The 20,519-nt window shown below is 45.8% G+C and overlaps 2 protein-coding genes across 11 annotated transcripts in view; one reads left to right on the top strand and one right to left on the bottom strand.

The window, feature by feature from the left end:
- Positions 1-1,100, bottom strand: part of CD58 (CD58 molecule) — a 33,398-nt gene extending 32,298 nt beyond the window's left edge. For all 6 annotated transcript variants that reach the window (XR_007889103.1, XM_051615385.1, XM_051615364.1 and 3 more), the window contains exon 1: positions 1,040-1,100. Coding sequence is in view for 5 of the 6 variants with exons in the window: in XM_051615385.1 (XP_051471345.1) it covers positions 1,040-1,082 (43 nt within the window). In the remaining variant the exon portion in view is untranslated. The remainder of the gene's footprint in view (positions 1-1,039) is intronic.
- The window catches only part of PLA1A (phospholipase A1 member A), a 28,708-nt gene continuing 9,150 nt past the window's right edge, over positions 962-20,519 (top strand). The window contains exons 1-11 of one of the 5 annotated variants that reach the window (XM_051615317.1): positions 962-1,121; positions 5,858-5,945; positions 7,650-7,851; positions 9,726-9,903; positions 11,367-11,475; positions 14,105-14,206; positions 15,055-15,144; positions 16,020-16,187; positions 17,198-17,287; positions 17,757-17,865; positions 19,982-20,146. In XM_051615317.1, coding sequence (XP_051471277.1) covers positions 5,873-5,945; positions 7,650-7,851; positions 9,726-9,903; positions 11,367-11,475; positions 14,105-14,206; positions 15,055-15,144; positions 16,020-16,187; positions 17,198-17,287; positions 17,757-17,865; positions 19,982-20,146 — 1,286 coding nt within the window. In that variant the 5' untranslated portion in view covers positions 962-1,121; positions 5,858-5,872. The remainder of the gene's footprint in view (positions 1,122-5,857; positions 5,946-7,649; positions 7,852-9,725; positions 9,904-11,366; positions 11,476-14,104; positions 14,207-15,054; positions 15,145-16,019; positions 16,188-17,197; positions 17,288-17,756; positions 17,866-19,981; positions 20,147-20,519) is intronic. The other 4 variants (XM_051615290.1, XM_051615300.1, XM_051615281.1 and 1 more) reach the window with 4 other exon arrangements.

Here is a 20,519-nt window from a genome sequence, read left to right on the forward strand (position 1 = left end):
AGAAATCCCTTAGACTAGAGGAACAGTTAGAAAGTCTTTATTCAGCAAGCCATGTTGCTTGGACCATCTAGCAATAGCAGCTACTTCTGATGACATCGAGAAAGTCTCTACATCTACCTTCAATTCAAAAAACGAGCAAGTTTTGTTTGTACTTCTCAAGTTCACAGCCCCGTGCAAGGGCTATAGATGTGAGGGGCTACGCTCCTCAGGCACACGGGTGTAATTTGGATTAAGAAGGGCTTTGTTTAGCATTTTACCTCTACATGAAAAAGTCCCACCATTAAAAACAAACAAACAAACAAGCAAAAAACGCACTACAAAACGAAACCATAGAGAACTCCTGATGGTTTTTCCTCGAGCGAGAACTAACACAGAATACAAAACAGACAGCATTTTTATACGCAGGGATGACAACAAATGAATGGGGTTTTTAGCTTCCTAACCTCCTTAATATCTCAGGAAGGGGCAGGAGAGCGAGCAACACGCCGCAGCTCCCTGGGCACAGGAAATTAATCCACCCGCGTACCCCACAAATCACACCCATTTCCCAAGGGAGCCTTTTCCCTTGACACAACCCGGGGAGACAAACCGGGGCACAAGCCCTACCCGTGCCAAGAAGGGGAGCGGAAGGGTTCGGGGCAGATCCTCAAGGCGCTGAGCGGCGATGCGAAGCGATGCCAGCTTTAAAGGCGGTGGGGGGGACAGGGAGGACAGCTCTGCGGGTCTGCCTACCCCCCCCCCCCCCCCCGGTGCCACCGCCGCCGGGCTGGCAGCGGCCAAGCCACGGCCACCCCTGCGGTCAGGGGGCCGGAACCCACCCCTTACCCCGCAGCTGCCAAGACCGAACTGCGACTGCCAAGATACCGCCCTCCCCGCTCCTCGGCTCCTCAGCCCGGGGTGGCACAAAACCCGGGCGGCCGCCGGAGGAACGAGGGGGAACGCTCCGCTCCTCTCCGCCCCGCTCCCGCAGCCCTCCCGCCGGCGAGAGGAGCCGGGCGCTGGGGACGGGGTCCCCTCTGCGTCCCCCTTCGCCACTTACCCAGGAAGGAGCCAAAGAAGAGGAGCTGGCCCAGCAGCCGCATCGCTGCACGCAGCAATACGCGCCGAAACCGAAACCGAAGGTGAGGGCGGCCGCTCCGGTCCCCTCCCGCTCCGCCGCGCCCGCAGCAGCCTCTCCCCGCCCGGCCCCCCGCAGCCTCTCCCGCCCGGCCCCCTCTCCCCGCCCTCCCGCCCCAGCAGGGCGCAGGGTGTCCCGTCCCGGGCGCGGAGGAAGCGCGGTTCCTCTGGAAACTCCGGGCCGCCTTCGGGAAGGGGGATTTCCCGAGCTGGCGGCCGCCTGCGGTGTGGGGTGGGGTCGTGGCTGCCAGAGAGGGGCTGGGGTGCCAGGCGATACCGCGCAGGGGGTTTTCTGGCTCCCGGGCAGCAGGCTCTGGCAGGAGGGTTGGTTGGCGTTGCACTTGCCGCGGGGGGGGGAGTTTCAGCTCTGCTGGTTGGGAAGCTGACATTGAAGCGATTCAGTACGGAGCGAGAGCCGCACAGGCTTGGGGGGGGGGGGGGGGACAGGCTTCAGCAGGTGGCTCGCCACCTCGGCAAACGACAGTCATCTAAACATCGTACTCCCTGGAGCCTGGCGTGTGACGCCCGTGCTCCCCAAAGTATCCTCTGCTCTCGCTGGGGGGGCCCCCTGGCAAGGTCTCCCATCTGAGGGTTGGACTTGAGGTGAAGCCTGGCCATGCTCACCCGCTTCCCCCCAGGCTGGGTTGGCCTTTGGGGGTGTGACCCTTCTGCCTGAGGGAAGGAAAAAAACCCTAAAAACAGAAGCCGGCTCCTGTGTGATGTGCTCTAGGTGATCCTGCTCTGGCAGGGGGGTTGGACTAGATGATCTTTCGAGGTCCCTTCCAACCCCTAAGATTCTGTGACTCTGTGATTTCTAGGGGTTTTGTTCAACACCAGCTGCCCAGAAGCCCATTCACAAAACTAAAACAAACTTAACATTCACTGTCGTGGATTGCTGGCTTCTTGACACTGTCAAGTGTTTTTGAGGGAGAAAGGGAAAATACCACAACAATTTGGGAAATATAAATACTCGGCAGCTGCTGGAAGATTGCTGCTCTGCCAAATACTCCAGCAGCAGCCACGGGTCAGCTTTCCTCACACAGCAGTGAATTGCTGTGAGTGGGTATGCCAGCCTCCTTTGCCTGCATCCCAGCTGCAGTGCGTTTTCCTGGCTGAGAAGCATCCACCTGCTGGCAGGTCTAGCTGCAGACGTGACAGCCTGAAAGCGGGCTCTGTTCCCAGGCGCTCCACTGCCGGTCCCAGGGAGACCAGCACCGCGCTAGTGCTGGGTGGGGAGGCTCCCACCACAGGTTTATCCCTTGGCTGGCTCTCTCCCTACGTGCTTAGCCCCCACAATTGCTCCTGAGCAGCTCTGTTGGGCTGTTCACCACCACTTGGAGCAACTTCCGCTCCAGTCTTTGTATAATGGTGCCTATAGAGGTTCAGAAAAAAAATCATTTGGCAACCACGGAGATCTCTAACCAGAGGACCTTCCAAAATCCACACTGAAGATGTTCCAATGCTGAGTATTTTTTTCTCTCCTTCTAGGAGATGCTGTAAGCTCCCTTACCTCACGGCTGCAGGCTGCTCCATGAGCTAGCTAGAGCAACACTGCACCCTGGGCTAAGCAATGCTGTCTTGTTCAATTCCTACAACATCAGAATAATATGGATCCATTCTCCATAGCTATGTTGAAACAACATGGCACATGACTGGCTTCAAAATGGAGTCAGGCCCATTCCATAAATTCCTTTCACTCAGTGACAGAAACCCGCAACAGGCCTTTCTGTCTCTCTCTTCCCTTTTCCCCTCCGTTCTCAGTCTCTGCCAAGTGTCACAGGGAGCTCCTTACCCTGTAAAGGCTCCAAGTCACAGTGCCTACTGCCTACACCAGAAAGGTACCTTGGCCATGTTCGTGTATCCTGGCAGCACGAGCTGCTGTTCTCTGTTGCTGACTAGTCCTCTTGTCGGGTAAAATGTCCTTCCAAGATGTCAGAGACTTTGGTCTTAACCTTTTTGCTGGGAGGATGCCACCTCCTACCTTGCACACTACCACTTTCTTGTAGCTCATAAGATCTTCGGGGTTAGCAGAGAGAAATGTGAAGCAGGGACTGACATTTTGACTTAGAAACAGCTTGTTTTAGGGTGTGTCACAACTGGGAGAGTGAAAGGTAATTTGTCACAAATTAAGATTTTACACAACTTCAAGGCAGCAGCAATTTAGGATTCATTATTAGGTAAATCACAAGATTAGATTATATGACGCTTGATCATCAGAAAATTAACAGGGTGATTTAACCAAATTTCATATAATCAGACAGTGACTTAATTAAAGGTTTGAGAATAGCAGCGTTCACACAAGACTTAAAGTTGCCTAAATCAAAACATGCACAAACACACCCACACACAGAGATTCTGCAATTAAATCAAACACACAAACACCTACACACTCACACAAAGAGGTTAATCTGTGATTTAGATTTTCTCCTTTGTAAATTGTAATGAATTATTGGTACCAAATTACTTTTAAACTTCACAAAATCCAATTATAGTGAATTACTCACTCTTCTCCTTCAAGAGAGAAATTTGAGCCTGGTGGCTGGTGCTCTCACTTGGGTTCCTCTGTTTTGGGGAGACTATAGGGATATATGGCAAGGGTGCATTCACTCTTTTTGTGCATATTTATGCAGTCATACTAGGTAGAGAGTCCATAAAGTACGCATGAAAGACTGAAGAAAATTACTGGTTTTCCTCCTTTCCTGACTGAGAACCCAATCAGACTTTCCCATATTTTTCCTTCCTCGGTTGTCAATTCAATCGTCAATGTTTTCTTCCTCCTGTATCATAGGACACTCTTCTGAAAGTCAAGAATAACTTTTTTTTTTTTTTTTGAGGTGAGAAGTAAACCTGGTTCCTCTGTCAATCCTGAGAACAATACATAGGAGTCTAGATGCTTAACATAAAGCCATAGTTTCTATTCTATGGACAAAGGACAGAAAATACAGGTGCTGTCATAGCTATTCCAGTAGTCGGGTGGATCCAGGCCTTAATGTGCAGTAAGCTAAGCTCTGCATGTATTTCATGCCCTCCCTCGAATGCGAAGACCACAGGGAGAGGTTTTAAATACTCATCATTTGCCTAACTCACACTTGGTTTCCCCTAAGGTCCCACATTGCCACCCTGACTGCATAATTTCCAATGCCAGTGAACAGTTTTCTAATCTAAGTGAATTTTCTTCTGATCAGGTTTCTACTTGACTACTGGGCATTTGCCGTGCTTGTACACCTCTGCCAGCTGTTGCTTTTTGGGTGGGTAGACAATGTTTTGAGCTGAGTTGGGCACTATCAGCATTTGCTTGAATGTGCAGTCAGTAAGATTTTTTTTCAATTTTTTTTAATGAAAAGAATTCGTGCATGAAATCAAGTTTGTTTGCTTTCATTATCCCTGACTCATTCTCTAGTGAATCACACTGAGCTCCATGTCCCTATGCTGTAAGAAACTGTTAAAATAAATCTAATGTGGTTTGAAAGTCTTTCCAACAGCATTTCCCAGTGCCACTATAATCACTGCCATTGGGAAGCAAAGTAGGTGGCACCAACATTAAGTTTCTGAACTAATGTGACTGTAGTTACTGAGTAATTAAATTCACAAACAACAACAACAAAAAGAAAATCCTTCTTTCCAAAATAGTTTTAGTGGTAAAAGCATTTTAAGCACAGAGTGGCCACTGAGTGGCTTTCACTGTTTGCATGATGGACCCCCATGGTATGTTGATTTAACAAAACAGTTCCTCTAATTGCTAAGTCTGAGATCACAGAAAGAAAACTGCTCAGGAAATAGAATTTTCAATTTCATGAAGATGGGGTGAGGGCATTAGCATATCAGGATGTTGTTTAACAACTCCACAAGTACATATAGCACTGCAAAATTAAATCAAATCTGCACACCTTGACTGCAGACTGCAGGTTTATTTTACTCCAAGGCTGGAATACCAGTGCCTGCCTTATATTATATGGCATTTCAGAATTTCCATAGAACTTAGCAGAGTAAATGTTGCATCCTGCTACATGGGGTAGAGCCTATTGCCATAATTTTAAATAAAAATTGAAATAAGTGTTTGCTGGTTTTCTTTAGGTGCTCCAAATTTGTCATTTTTCACAATCATGCTGTTGCTCTGGGAGCTTGTATGGTAACGTCACTACCTATTGGCATGATTTCACATGTTTATTTCATTTTTTCTTAAGAAATTATCCAGATCAGTGGAATTTGTGGGGGGAATGAAAAAATCCATTGCCTTACCTCTTTTGGCAGTTACAGGAATCTGACTGAAAGTAAAAACAGAGGAAAAGAGACAGCAATGGAATAGGAAAATAGGCATATATAAGACCGGTATGAATCTTCCTGACATGGACTTAGTGTAAAGCCTTGAGACAAATCGGTGACCCCAGTCAGAATTTGGTAGACAGGTCTAGGTGGCAAGAAAAAAAAGCACTGTTACTCTGACAATTTTTGGGACTGGTTTCACTAGCTGATTTCTGAAGTGAGAATTTTGTGAAGTTTGCCTTGAAGAAAGGGAGGTAGGGAGGTAGGGAGGAAAGGGAGGGGGTGTCAGCATCTTTTTTTAGCCAAAAATTTAGCAAAGCCTTCTGCTGAGAAAGACTTTGGCTAATAGTCAAACAAGAGCAGAGGTAGTTTGCCCTACCTTTTTTTCCCAAAAGAGCACAGGGTGGTTGATCATTAATGGAGTCAAAGCTGATTGAGCAACCCACCACAGCTGTTTTTCTCTGTACAATCCTTGTAGCGGACTAACAGGAAGATGGTTGAGGATCTGAAGAGAAAGGTGCTCATTGTTCTTACTGTCCTCCTGCTCCTCAGCTCAGCACAAGCAGGTAAGAAAAACATGAGTGCCTGGCAAGGGATTGAAGGTTTTACACAGACAGATCAGAATTCAATTCTTCCTAAACGAGCTGTGTGTCAAGAGGTCCTTGCTATCATCTAGTTAGGTGCCAGGAGAAAGAGAAGTGCAAGAATGGTCCTTTCTTCTCCCATGCTTTGATTCAATTAGTCTCAGTGATTTAATTCCACTAACTTGATTTAAAAGAATGATTTACCCTGAAGTATAAGGAAGCGGAAGAAGGCTCACTTGACCTCTGGCCTTGTCGTCTCCTGCTTTGAAAGCTCAGGGAGTGTTATCTGCAGTAGCTGAGAGAAAATAAACAGATGCTACACTTCCATGTCTGTCTTTAATTGTCCTGTCAATGAAACTGCTTTTGCAATCATCACCGCAGGCCCAGATCACCTGCACCTTCACAGCAGGGCACTCATGATCCCCCTCCTCTTACGCCATTTCTGACAGGCGCTGTGCTTGCACTGAACCTGCCCTTGCTAGTTAAGCTGGCTCATGAGCTGCAGAGAACAGCTCTTTCTCTCTTGCCTTCAGTACACAGGAAAACCAAAACAAACACCAGTAAGTTGTTTATTAGTAGTCAAGCCCCACAAGGGGAAATCTGAACGTTGTCTATCGCTCCTTTGGGCTGACCCTTGGGCCATGTTCTGCCTAGCTAGTGTAAAGTATCTTCTATGGAAACAGCCAGCAGTTAGGAAGCTGGTGGTTTGATTTTTTTATTATTATTATTTTATTATATGTGCTGATTCAAGGCTTTTTCACTTCCTTCAATCCAGAAAAGGGAAGATGCATGCGTTGTCATTGCAGCAGGATGCAACTATGTCAGTTCATAAAGTAACACTTTTTAGGTTAGGAGGGATCATTCCATCAATTATTTGGCTTCCTGCTTATTGCAGATCATTAAATTTCACCCCATTAGTCCTCCATAAATCAAATACCTTACCTTCAACAAGGTTTCTAAAATAGCAGCCAGTCCTCTGAAATGATAAAAGGCAGAGAATCCAGCTCTTCTGTGGGTAACAGCCATACATACTGCTAAACTTACATGCTTGCTTTCTAGCCTCACTTTGTTCAGTTTTTTACTAACTACAGGTTTGAGATGGTTTTGTTTTGCTGTCTAGATTAAAGTCTATTCCAGTAGCTCCAGTAGCTGCCTTTTCCTTCCCAGAAAGCATTTTTATCCAGTAAACAAATCAATCAGGAAATTATAATGTACACATTTTGTCATCAGCATTCTAATTGTCAATTAGACTTGTACTTCTACTATGCCTACCAGAATCTAAATAGAAATATCCCTGTTCATTGACGACTACCTGTTGGCAACCACTTTTTAAAAAATCTAATAGCCAGCTCATAAATGTACTTAAGTAGCTGGCCAGTTTGGAAAAAAACCCCAACAGAATGTCTGTCACTCACGTCTCAGTAAAACATCTCTCAGAAGTGAAAGCTATCATGTCATCCACAGTTATCTTCCCCATCCAGTGCTGGAGTTCCAAAGGAGAGAAACAACTTTATGAGACAGATAAAGTTTCCAGAATTTGCTGATTTTAAGTAATGTTCTGTCCTTTTAATCTTTATCAATAGAAGCAAGATTGCTGCCTTCATTTTCCTAATGAAATAGAATGAGCATTTTTTTTTTCATTGCTCAGACACAGACTAAACATGCTGTTAACTCCCTCTGTTGCAGGGAGTACAGACAGACTCTCAGGGCATCAATGCACTGACTTCCAAACAGCAAATTTCCTACGGGGCAGTAAACTTAAGGTCCAGTTTCTCCTGTTCACCCACTCAAGTCCCAGCTGTGGGGAGCTGATTTTAGCTGATGATGGAATCAAGAACTGCAGCTTCAACAGCAGCCTGGAAACCAAGATTATAATCCATGGCTTCAGGTGAGAAAAAGAAGAGCCCTGTGACTAAGTTTTTGCTGGTAAATTAAACACTGATGGGGCATTCCCAAGTACTGGGTGGGGCTGGCACAGAAACCTCCTGCTGGTGGGACCTCCTTAGTATCCCCAGCAGAGTAGCTGTATGCAAAACTCCAGACAGGAGTCCTCATCCCCAGACTAGACCTGGGAATTTTCTGGGAGACTGCTGATGGGGTAGAGGCATGGAAAATGCTGTTGACAACCCTAATGAGAATAAAACTTGAAGTATTTTAGTTTGTGACCAGCTGGCTCTATTGTGTGTGTTTCACAATTTTTGGAGGAAAAAATGTTAGGAAATTATAATTTTTCTCTTTCTCTCCTTTTTCTCTTGCTGTCTCTCTCTTGCTCATTCTTTCACTCTCTTCTGCTTTAGCTCTTTCCTTTTCTTGCCTTCTTTCAACCCTGTTATTTAAGAAGTCTTTTCTTCCAGATTAGTGTCCCATTAAATTGTCTTTCTGGAGCACATCCTGATTTATCAACAGCCTGGATTAGCCAGCCATTTAGACACCCTGCTAGATGCATTGTACTTCTGTTCTTGAAATTGTGGGGATTTCAGCTGGGTTTTTTTAAGCTGCCACTATTTTGCAAGCTTGTTTTACTGTGCTATTTTTCAGCCAGGTGTGACCATATAACATAATTTGTTTTGATGTGCAAAAGCCTGAATGGAAAGTACATAGAAGACCAGGATGAAACCACAGAAGATGCTGAAAAGTCTATTCATAAAATCAGCTGTTGCCCTTATATGACATAGCACACCCCTCACCAGGTGGTATTAGGGGAAGTGAGGAGAACAGCTTCCTCAGTGTTTCTTGAATTCTTGGGTGTATATAAATTATTTTTTTTTTTTTGTTAAATGTCTACAGGTGAGGAAATGTAGCAGTGAAAGACTAGGTGACTGAGCCAAGGACTTCCTGCCATTTGATAGCAGAGCAGAATCCATGTCTTCCTGGTCAGCTCATTCCCTCCAGGTGTGCTCTGCGGTGGTGTCTCAGTTTACTGGTCAGGGCAAACCACAAACCAGAGGGTAGAATTGCTCTCTATTACCCCTGCTCCACCCTCCCAAGGGAAGGTAAAAGGGGAATGTGGAAGAGAGACTTAAAGGCTGGAAATGAAAACTGGAACAGGTTTGCTGGGGTAACGTGGGATGAGGAACAGATATATCCACTTACATAAAAATATATATAAAACCCAATCCCCATTATCATAGAATTAGTTGGGCAAGGGTTCCTTGCAGCAAAGCTGGCTTGGGTGAGGGGTCCACATCTCTTCACAGCACCCAATGGATTTGGATTCTGCAGAACATGTGGTGAGCTGAGGGGATAACAGGAGCCTCCAAGCACACCAGCAGCAATGAAAAAGGGCGTAAGGAAAATGTTCTGGGCTTCTGGTTCTCCTGGCTTTTATATAAGAGTATGGCAGGAAGTGGGAGTGAATACTGACCCCTCTCTGTTCTGCCCCTCCTGGGTCCTTCAAGGTCTTGAAGACCCTTTTTCTAGGTCCTCCTATCAGTACCAAGAAATTGGCTGGGCCCACTCAAACCGTTAACGGGTAGCTAATTGAAGCACCACAGCAAGACTGAGATCTCAGTCTGAGTTCTGAAAATGTTGTCTCATTCACTAAAATATCTGGTTCCCTTCTGAGTTATCCCATTCTGGAAAGTGTTATTATGCCACCACAAAGAAATGCCAGGTGTGAGTGTCTGGCAACAGAAAAAACTTTCAGCAACTGTCCGGCAGCTTCCTCTGAGACATGTGAAACTCCAACACCAGTGAACAACCTATTGGCACAAGCCCTACTTTGAAAGGCCCCTAAGATACTTGTTTCTGATGACTCTGCAGGGCTTTGGGTACCAAACCTTCCTGGATTGAAGGGCTTGTCCATGCCATATTGCACTCAAGCCAGGTGAACGTGATTGCAGTAGACTGGATTTATGGGTCTACAGCAGCCTATCCCTCCGCAGTGGAAAATGTCACACTTCTGGCCCTCTCCATCTCACAACTTATCAGCAAGCTCCTGGTAAGCTACTGGGCATTTCCAGTGGAGGGGGGAGCACAGCCAGAGAACATAATTTCATGTAAACCCAGAGAGCTGCTCCCAACCTGCTCTCTCCAGGAGCTGAGCAAGTGGGCTTTTTATTCCAGAGTGCTGTAAAGCACTGAAGAGACTTTTTCCTCTCTCTCTGTCCAGGCTCAAGCATGCCACTGATCCTATTGTTTCTCTTGAGTTTTGCCATTTTCTGGAAAAACATCCTGGTTGTCAGCTGCCTCTCCAGCCCAAGACAATCTGAAGGATGCCTTGGGTTTTCTCAGGTCCACACTGCACTGTACAGTCTTCTGCTTGGAAATTTTGTCCAAAATTTCAGCTGGAGGCTGTGGGATTTAAGACTGTTTTATATTTGCTTTGGACTCTGGATACACTTCCCAGTAGCTGGAATCCCTAGATGTGCCCGAGATTGTTCATGCACAGCACAGCTGAACAACACTTACACAGTGAGGGTGGTACATCTGTGCTAACCAGCCATGCATAAGCTCTCCAAGTGATGTTTGCAGTACAGACCCACACTGCACAAGGTGGGAGTTCCTGGATATGGAACCACGCTGTGCACTGTCACATATTCCTATCCAGAAGTATGGCAACCCTTGGAGCTGCTGTGTCATTAGGAGGATGGGGTGAGGGCTAGGGTAGGGGGGAGAGGACTGTCACCCCTCACTAGGTCACACAGTGAACAAATGACTGAGCTGGACAGTGTCCCCACCACTCATTCTGTGTCTGTGCTGAGCTCTAGTCTAGCTACTTAAGGATTTTTTGTGTCCAGCCTCTCCTGGAACACTACACTACCACAGAAGACTATATCTGGCTTCTCATAAGCCCCAGGATGTTGCCTCATACATTTCTAAGTTACGACTTTTCATCTCACCCCCACGTTCTCACATGCCCTGTGCCCTCCCGTTGGATGGCACTGCATCATGCAGACTAGGATTCCTTTGGGTAGAGTCATCTCACGTCACATCTAAGTGGCTGTGCTTTACCTGGCCCATGGATAAATCCTTAATCTCTGAAAATATAATTTTAAAATACTAATCAGGATTTTGGTACAATGGTGGTATAAAAGTGAAAAAAAATATTGCTTTGCTTTACTCAGAAAACGATTATTCACATGGTCACCATGGGTTACTCAGCTGAGAGGGAGAAATTCAGTCTGAAGCAACTTGTGGAAAGAGAAGCTACAGGATATGTAGTTATAAACAGGAGCATCTGACCAACCTGATTAGGGTTGGCTTTGCACCTTTGGACCTTAAGAAGGACTCTGAAAACCAGAAAGGGCAATACCCATCATTCCCACATCCATGTGGTTCTCCACCATGCACCTCAAAAGCAATCCTGCATTAGAAGAGTTACAGAGCTGCTGGGTAGACTGGGACATGGTATTTCACTTTTCTGCTACAGCAACATTAATTTGTGTTATCATCAATCTGCAGGCCCTGGGAGTCTCAGGGACATCCATCCACATCATTGGGGTAAGCCTTGGTGCACATGTTGCAGGCCTGGTGGGGCACTTCCATGGTGGTCAGCTGGGACGGATAACAGGTATCATAAAGCTGAATCTTGGGTCCTCACCTGCTCTTCAAGGGAGAGAATGAAAGAACAAGGAAGGGGAGTAATCCATAGTGATCTTTTAATTGGATAGAGATTCATTAGATCCAAGCTTACAGGCTTCTTCCTAGCTTCACAAGACCCTGACAGTGCCTTTCCAGCCATCAGTCCCCTCCACAGAGCCAAAAGAACACATGTATTTGCAAAAGGATCCTTCTGCCTCTGTTTCACTTGTCAAAGTGGTGCCAGTTTAACATAATAGAAGGCCTCATGATTTATGAATCCCCACAACACCCACGTGCTTTGCTTCCACTTTATAGCATGTGTACCTCTGTGACAGCAAGGTAGGCAGGGGCAGTGGCCTCACTGAAAAGGGACACAGTCCTACCATATCTGGGCAAGAAGAGCAGAGCAGGTCCAGAGACAGGAAGAAGGGTCAACCACAGTCCAGTGATGGCCAGTCAAGCCTGTAGTGATGAGGCAGGCCCAAGTTCAAGACAGGAAGTCAAGTCAGCAGGATAAAAGCAGGACCAGCAAGATACATGGCTAGGCATGGCATCCCTACAACACAGCTCAGGCAAGGACCAAAACCAAAAGTCTTAGCCAATGTTGGGAATTCTCAGATGAGTCTTCTTGCTGTTCTCTCTCATGAGTCAGCTGTTCCCACAGTAGACTGGACTCAGGCCACACAGTTCTACCAAAACAAACCTGACCCTAAACACAGAGAGCCAGACTTCTGAGTGTGAGGAAGAGGCTGCAATGGGGGAATTACAGAGAAAGATGGCTAGAGGCTGGTCATGGTATTTAGGGCTTTTGGGTTCACTCAGTGCTTTATCATCTTCACACGAGCAGAAGCAGACAATTTCCCAGGAAACCATGGTCATTTACTTCAGACACTCTTCCTCTTTATGTTGTCTACATGTAATAAAAGCTCTGTAAGATTATTTACTCCATTACTTTTTAACTCTGCTAGAATACAACCCTTTTTCCACACTCCTGATAATCCTATTATTTCATTGGAACACTGTGCGTTGCAGTTTCCAGTTCAGATTTAGGAGTGTGAGGACAGGTGGAATTAGACTCAAGATATGCCTGATCTCATCTCCTGCCACCTCACCTACATGCACCCATGCACAGAGGAATGTGGTCCCAGAACAACGGTTTGCTGAAGTGTTTTCAGTCACCTAAAAAGAGCTGTGGTGCAAAATCAGAGTGAGTCTTGGAGATCAGAGAACAGTCTTTATTTTTTTTAAGTGAGTTTCTTTAAACCATGCTTGTTCCTGTAGATATCTCCCTGTGCAGGAAAGCAGATAGTACAGGAACTGGAATGAATAGCTGGTACACAGTACCGCTTCAGTGAGTGGTTTCCTGAGCTGCTGAGGATGTACATCCCAGTGAAGTTTATGTGCAGCTTGTGCTTGGAGGAGATAGGCATTGAAAACAGAGGATAGAAATGTGCTTGCCTCAGAGCTGTTCTGGAATTGATGGCTGCTCATATTAGGTGTTTCTTCCTGCTCAGGAAGAACTTTAAGCTATACCAAATGGCACTTTTCAGTATCTCTAACTAAAGCTTTTAACTAAAACTTTAACTGTAGAAGTGGGTAGGGGGCCTCTCAGCTTTTTGTATGTGTCAAGATTGAAGAACACAGAAGAAAAATCAAAGCAGTAAATTCTTCTGACCACTTGTCCCAGTGTTAGCTTTTATTTATAGAAGGAGTAGGAATTTTTTTTTTTTCCTTTTTTCCCTTTTCCTCCTTCCCTTCCCCCTCACATACATAAACACATCCATTTGTATATTGTTGATATTGCCTTCTCCATAGAGAGGGACTGAGTCCAAGACAGTGAAACTGGCCAGCTCTGAGGCTAAGTGGCATGTGGAGCAAAGCTGCTTCCTAAACTACTGTTGTCAGCTCAGGAGTGAAAATAAACTTGTGAGATGATTTTCTATGAAAATTGAACAGGATAAACTTCAGATAGAACAAAACAAAATAAAACAAAAAAGATCTTTAACTTGTTCCTTGGTATTGCCAAGGATAATTTTCTTTATTCCTTTGACTTCCCAGAAATTGCTCTAGGAACAATTTTAGGCAAAAATGTAGATGGCTGCTTAAGGGCTCCATTTTATTTGTGGGAAGAGGGCTCAGAAACCTCTTTGCATTAAGGATGTTTGATAACATCAAACTTCGTAATGCTTGGATTGGTTAATGCCTGGGATACTGAATTCATCACCTAGCTGATCATCTTCAGTGACATTTCTCAGACTGTAGATGACAATACAATTAGGGAAGGTGTGACAAGTTTGATTCTCTTTCACTGAAGATCCAACAGACACTCTGCACCCTCTCTGTCAGAGGTATGTGAAGCACAGTCATGGGTTTACAGCCTAGAAACTAGTACTGAACTGCCACAGGGAAATGGAACAGTGCAGGGCAAGGTAAGGAAGCTGTGGTGGAAGCTAGCAGGAGCAGAAATCATTCTGGAGCATAATCACTGTGTCTCCTGGGAATAATGTATCACTTCAGCCTAGTAACATTTTTAAAGTTTGGATAAAATAATTGGTCCATAGATAAGAAAGAGAGGGGCTGGAGAGGCCTTGTTGTTGTGGTGTTTGATTTTGTTATAGGCCTGGATCCCGCAGGCCCTAAATACACCAGAGCCAGCCCTGAGGAACGCCTCGATCCTGGGGATGCCCTCTTTGTGGAAGCCATTCATACTGATGCTGACAGTAAGCTGGCTCCCTTCTTCTTCAGTCTGTGCTTCTGTTCTCCTGCCATCATGATTACTAGGGAGTGTGTTGGTCATTGCCCCTTTTATGCCAGATTACCATGAGTTCAGTTGCACTCTGAGAAAGTTTCTTAATTAGATAGGCTTTAATGATTAATTCATTGGCAGGTATCCATATCTCAAGAGCACTTCCCAGAAAGAGGCAGGTGGAGATTAGACAGAGGACAATCTTCCAGCAGATATTTCTTCCTTAACCCTGCTACAGCAGAGTGAGCTCATAAAGAATCAGTTCAGCATGGCTTTTACCACCTGGCAGGAATTTACATGTCTGGTCTCACTTTGCTTTTTCCTACCCCATGGTGCCACTGTGAGTGCTGGTGGGAAGTAAGAGTCAAACCCACAGCTGGTGCAAAAACAGAGTAACTTTTCTACAGTTCATAGGGTCTTTGTGGGCAGAACATATGCTAAAGAATAATGTGGTGCCTTTGAGTTATACCTCTTGCCCGGAGATCATGAAATGTCTACAAACATAACTCTCAATCAGGCTTTATAATCCACCATTAAGGTTGCAGTCAGTTTTGTTCTCCTTTATATGGAATCAAGAACCCAAGTCACCAAGATGGTGAGTAAGCCACAGTTCCCACTCATGTTGATGACAGAGCCCAGAACACTCTCTGCTCTGTAGGGCAAAACTGCACAATGCAAGCACGTAGGAACAGAAAATCTGACCTGGCTGGGTCCAGCACTACTAATATTCAACCAGTTAATGGGGCCTGACAAATACCATGTAGAGTAAAACTTATGGAAGAGCCAAGCTTAAGAATGAAGTGGCATTTCACCTCTTTTCAGATTTTGGGATCCGTATTCCTGTAGGCCACATTGATTATTTTGTCAATGGAGGAAGAGATCAGCCAGGATGCCCCCGATTCATCTCTGCAGGTGAGAACACTGTGGCTAAGCAAAAGGCTTTCATGGCCATTTGGCAGCCTGTGAAAATGCTGTTTGACAACCAGCTCCTGCTACAGTGACAGCAGCTATCAAAGCAGAACAACATGTATTTGTAAAGACACATGGCAGCAGACATTCACAGCCCATATCTCCTCTCAGCAGTACAACAAGCAGCTGAAATTAAAATCTCAGATAGACCAACCACCTATGTCAAGGGACGTGGTGACACTTCTGTATGAGCCAAAACCCTAGCATCAGTAGCATTTGCATCCACAAAGAAAATATTTTTTCTAAAAAGGCTCTTAGGTACTACTAGCAAAAGCTTCTTTTTGTTTTCATGCTGCAAGTTTTATCTATACGTAGAGAGATGGCTTGTATAGTCACTGCCTTTTCATTCTAGAGAATTGGACTTTACACAGTAAATAGTGTAAATATTCAAAGGTGTTCTGAATAAGCCAGCTACATGGTGGCTCAGGTTACAGGGGTCATCCATGGTACCTCACTTTCCACAGATGGGGTCACAGTGCAGGTGGGAGTCAAAGCTATTCTACCCCCTTGCAGAGCGCCTGGGGCCTCATCAATGGCACACTGATGGAGACATGGCAGAGCCCTGTGGTCCTCCTCTTCTGGGGGACTCCATTAGTCTGGGAGATACACTTCTAACCTCCTGCATAACTTCTCTTGCAGTGGGATCTGGGCAAGTAGTCACAGAGATGCTCTGCAAAATGTTATTAATAGGAGGAGGGGTGTCTGCAGAATCAGCGAGAGTGTTTCTTGTTCCTCAGTTCCTTTAGAACATGTAGAAAGACTGAAGCCAACGGAAAGGCTCATGGCTGCTTTTCCCTGTGTGCATTTTTTTCTTGCAGGCTATAAGTACCTGATCTGTGATCACATGAGGGCAGTACATCTCTATGTCAGTGCCTTGAAACATTCATGTCTGATGGTGGCATTCCCTTGTGCAAGTCATCAAGATTTTTTAAACGGTCGTTGCCTGGACTGTGTTGACCCATTCCTGTACTCCTGTCCCAGAATAGGTACAGTACCAACATGAGACCTTCCTGGGTGTCAGTGCAGAGCATGGTACACTGTTCAGATTTCTCCAAGCAGGATTTGCTTTGCATCTCTCTTCAGGGATAGTGAGAAGCTGTTTAGTTTTCAGGCTTCTATAGGGATGCCCCAAAAGCTCATATAATGTCCAAGGCAGAACACCAACATCTTAAACATTTCTGATCTTTAAACATTTCAAAGGGCCCTCAAATGTGTTGAGAGTCTCCAGAATCACCTGCCTAGCAAGTGAACAATTAGCTCAAAAAGCATCTTGCTTAGAGAAGCAGATGGAAATCTTACCTGAAGCCTGAAGTCCCATTCTTCTACAAACCACTCACTGTTGCTGTGTCACCTTCTCATAAATTCCTGTCATGGCCACTCCATAGTTGAACGCCTTGGACTGGGAAAAGGTAATAGTTGCCTCTTTTAGGCTTCTGAAACTGGGCTTTGGCATGAGGAGACATGTCCTCTGGTGCTACTTGCAATCTGGTACTGGAGGAATATAAGGAATATATATTTTGGTATATGTGCTCTCAGATCAGCCACTCATTTCTCATCTCACCAAGCCATGATGTCAGCTAGTCAGTGGTGCAGGCCTCAAGTTATGATGGTCTTCTCACTTGACCAAGAAATTCAATTTCCCAGCACCTTGTGTTTGCATTGTCTTCTACAAGCACTAAGCTCCCTGACATGGTAGTCTTCAGTCTTGCTAATTTTGCACAGGTGCAACTGATGACACAGTTTGCTAGCAGAGGAATGAAGAAAAGCCACCGAGACGTACTCTGATGATGATTACTTGGGGTAGCCAGAATAGATTTTCTGAGAGGATGTTAACCTGTCAAACAGGCACCACAAACCTGGGCTTGCTCTCATTTGCAGTGGAATGAGGAAAGGGTCTGTCCTCCAAGACAGCAGAGTTGGGCAGGGTGAGTGGAGGTGAATTGCAACCTATTCTATTCTGTTCTGAGTCACTCACTGGCTGTATTTCCTCCTGCAGGTCTGCAGGAACAGGCAGGTGTCAACATGAGAAAGCTGCCCAAGGAGGTGAAAGTTTATTTAATGACCAGTCCCTCAGCCCCATTCTGTGGTAAGTAGCAATGAAAAGAAAAAACATACACCAACAAGTAGGGAGTTGATGAAATGAGGCAGATTTGCTGAGGAGGCCAGGTAGTTATAACCCACCATCCCCATCAGAATCAGCTGCTTTGTCCCAGATGGTCTGAAACACACTGCTGAACAGCAATAACTGGGCACCTCTCCCCCATAAAGCCATTTCCAGTGGGTTTATTTGTGTGGGCACAGCCCTACATTAAGACAGCCACTTAGCTTCAGGACTGAAGAAAAGGGTAGTGAAAATGCCTGTCTGTTTACACTGGACTGTGCCGACCTGCCCACTGTGCCTCTCATACCGCAGATACTAGTTTCTTTCTTATGCCAGTTTAATCTTCTCTCTGCTGGTGGGGCCAGAGATTAAGTTCTAGACACCTTCTTTTGGCAGGGGTACGTGCAACTGATAGTACCTCCTTTCACTCACACATACGTTGCCTCTTGCTCAGTCCATCACAGCCTGGTTGAGTTCCATTTGCAGAAGACAAGAAACACAGTCACCAGCATTGAGATAACTTTCTTCAGCAACAGCACCAAGGACACAGCGAAGATCACCATGTGAGTGACAGTACATGCTTCTGGCCTGTTTTATCCCAGCTCTGGGCATAAGGATGTTCGTACTCATCCAGGAAGGAGACAATGGTAACCTATCTCCTTGAGTCCAGTCACTGTGTGATGAACCACAACCTTTCTTCTTGAGCCCCTCCACATTTACCTTAAATGCTTTCAAGAATTAGGCATGTGCTACCTTTACACGGTAACCCTGGCTGCATCCACCAGAGCGCACAAAGCAGTAGGTATGCTCCAGGATCTCCAAACTTGCATACTTTTGTGTTGCTTTGTTAGTTCATTTTCTGCAACATCCCCTTGTCTGGTACCAATTCAAACCACAGTCACTATCAGATAGCTATTAGCTCTGCTCTGCCACACTGAGATGGCTACAGCAAGACGCCATCCACTGGCAGGTCCAAATGGATGGACTTTGTGGCTTAGACATTTCTCCTGAAGCCAAATAGGACAGCAGTTGCAAAGAGGAGACAAGTACATCTCTGCACAGTGAGAAGTGTGTTCGGTAGTTTGTTGCCACTGCAGTAAATGCAGCAAAGCACTCAGGCTCCCACTGTAGGGAAAAATCTAGGGGCAGGGGTCCAAGTCCACCTATTTAGATAGACAGATCTCTCTTGAAAGCACCACCCTCCTCCAAACTGTGTCTGAATTAAAGAACCAGACTCAGACTCCTATCCCTTGCATCAGGGAGATCTCTGACACCAGAGAGAAATTCCCCAGAAGTCTTCCTGGCCACTGCTGTGGGCTAGGAACTGCAGTGTAGACAGGCAGCTAGCACATGCTGCTGATTGCCTCGGGAATCAGGAAGACAGTTTGCTGAAGAGCCTCAGTCAGCTCTCCTAGGATCAGAGGGGTTCCAGTGCTGGCTCCCACACAATCCTTACTGCTAAGCCTAAACATCATGACCTGAAGCCCAGGGAAGGGGAAGCCACACTCCAGGGTGTTCTCCAGTATGACATAGCTTCTTGGTCACAGATTTTCCAGCCAGGCACTGAAATTTGGCATTTATACTCCAGCTGGGTGAAGCTCAGTTCAACCCCTCCCCAGCTTGGAAGTCAAATCTACTTTTTCTAAAGATGCAGGAGGGATGAAATCATAACATCCAGGTCAAGGCAGGATCTGTGATTTGTTCAGGAAGATGTGCAGTGCTTCATCCTGCAGTGCTGGACACAGGGTTTGATAAGTGTCTAGCAGAAGGCATGTGAGCACTGGAGAGGAAGGCTTCCTGGGGAAGAGAGACAGGCAGGCAATCCCAAAGGCTTTGCTGTACCCTCAAGTTTTAATGAGACAGTACAGTTATACCAGGGTGACCTATCCAGAGATACCCTTACCCTGGGAGAACAGCAGCTGCGTTTCATTTAAGTGCCTTCCTAAGAAGCAAAAGGCTAAACCGAAAAATCCGCTTACACCATAGACCTACTGATTTGGGAGTTAAAAATTGAAGATATCCCTTTTAATTCACACTGTAGCAAAGAGCAAAGAAACTTGCCTGAAGGCAAAGCTCAGCCCTTCAGTGCAGTCAAGCTGCGAGTGTCAGAGGGGCATCTGAACAGAGATTCTCACATCGCAGTTCAGACGCTGATCGATCGCTGACTTACTTCAGGTGATCTGACGTGTGTGTCACCCCACAGTTCCCCAGAAGTGCAGAGGGGCTTGGGAGTGGTCAGCCAGCCTCATTCCTTCAGCAAGTGACTCACACAGTTGTGTCTCGCCTCACACTGCCCTTCCCTCCTTCTCTCCCAAACATCAATTCCAGTCTCACTCCTTAGGATGCTGTTACCCCACACACATTGCTCTGAGTCACCCAAGAGATATGTCTCCAAGCCCAATAGCTTCGATGAGGCTGACAGAGTAAGGACCTGCCTTGCCATTGCTTACTTAACAATTGCTTACTCAACAATTGCTTACTCAACATATGACATCATCACCCAGATCCAAAGAACAGAACATACAGTGTCCTGTTTTGACAGATGAGTCTTCTCATTCCATTTTAGTACATGAAGGCTTCACAATAATACCCCACGTTCCTCCAGTGTCTCAGCGCATCAGCATATAGCCTGCAAGTTGATTCAAAGTTCTTCCTCACATCTCTCACTCTGCCTTGCAGACCTAAGCACCAGGAGATGGGCAAACGGCTGCTGGCCCACAGTGTTCCCCTCTGCCAGATAAACAGGGTGACACTGAAGTACCTCCCCAAAAGTCAGTTTTGGAGGAAGGATGAATCATTCATTGTCGGCAAGTTCTGTGCAGCTCCGCTGCCTCTTGCCAGCAAGTAAGTCACAGGAATATTTTACAGGGATCCTCTGAGCCTATGGATGTTGCCTGTGATTTGAAACAATGCATTCTCTCTCCCATTTAGATTAACATGCAGAGAGGTTTCTCCCATCCCCCCATGTGTCCCTATGTAAATAATTTTCTACCTGTTACAGAGAAAAATTTCCAATGTAGTTTTCTGGGAGTTGTCTGTGATTCTTCCCTCAGGATGAAAGTGGTGTGCCATGGAAGGAAAATGGCTGCAACTCATATGTTCTTGAAGATGCTGAAGTCACAAACCATGGCAAAAGCTCGTGCTAACTAGAATTTGTTCCTTTTGTTCTTGCTTGCTTTCTCCATCTTCCCCCTGTCTAAAATGGGCCTTCATTTGA

The sequence above is a fragment of the Apus apus genome, chromosome 1, assembly GCF_020740795.1.
Source record: "Apus apus isolate bApuApu2 chromosome 1, bApuApu2.pri.cur, whole genome shotgun sequence".
Lineage (NCBI taxonomy): Eukaryota > Metazoa > Chordata > Aves > Apodiformes > Apodidae > Apus > Apus apus.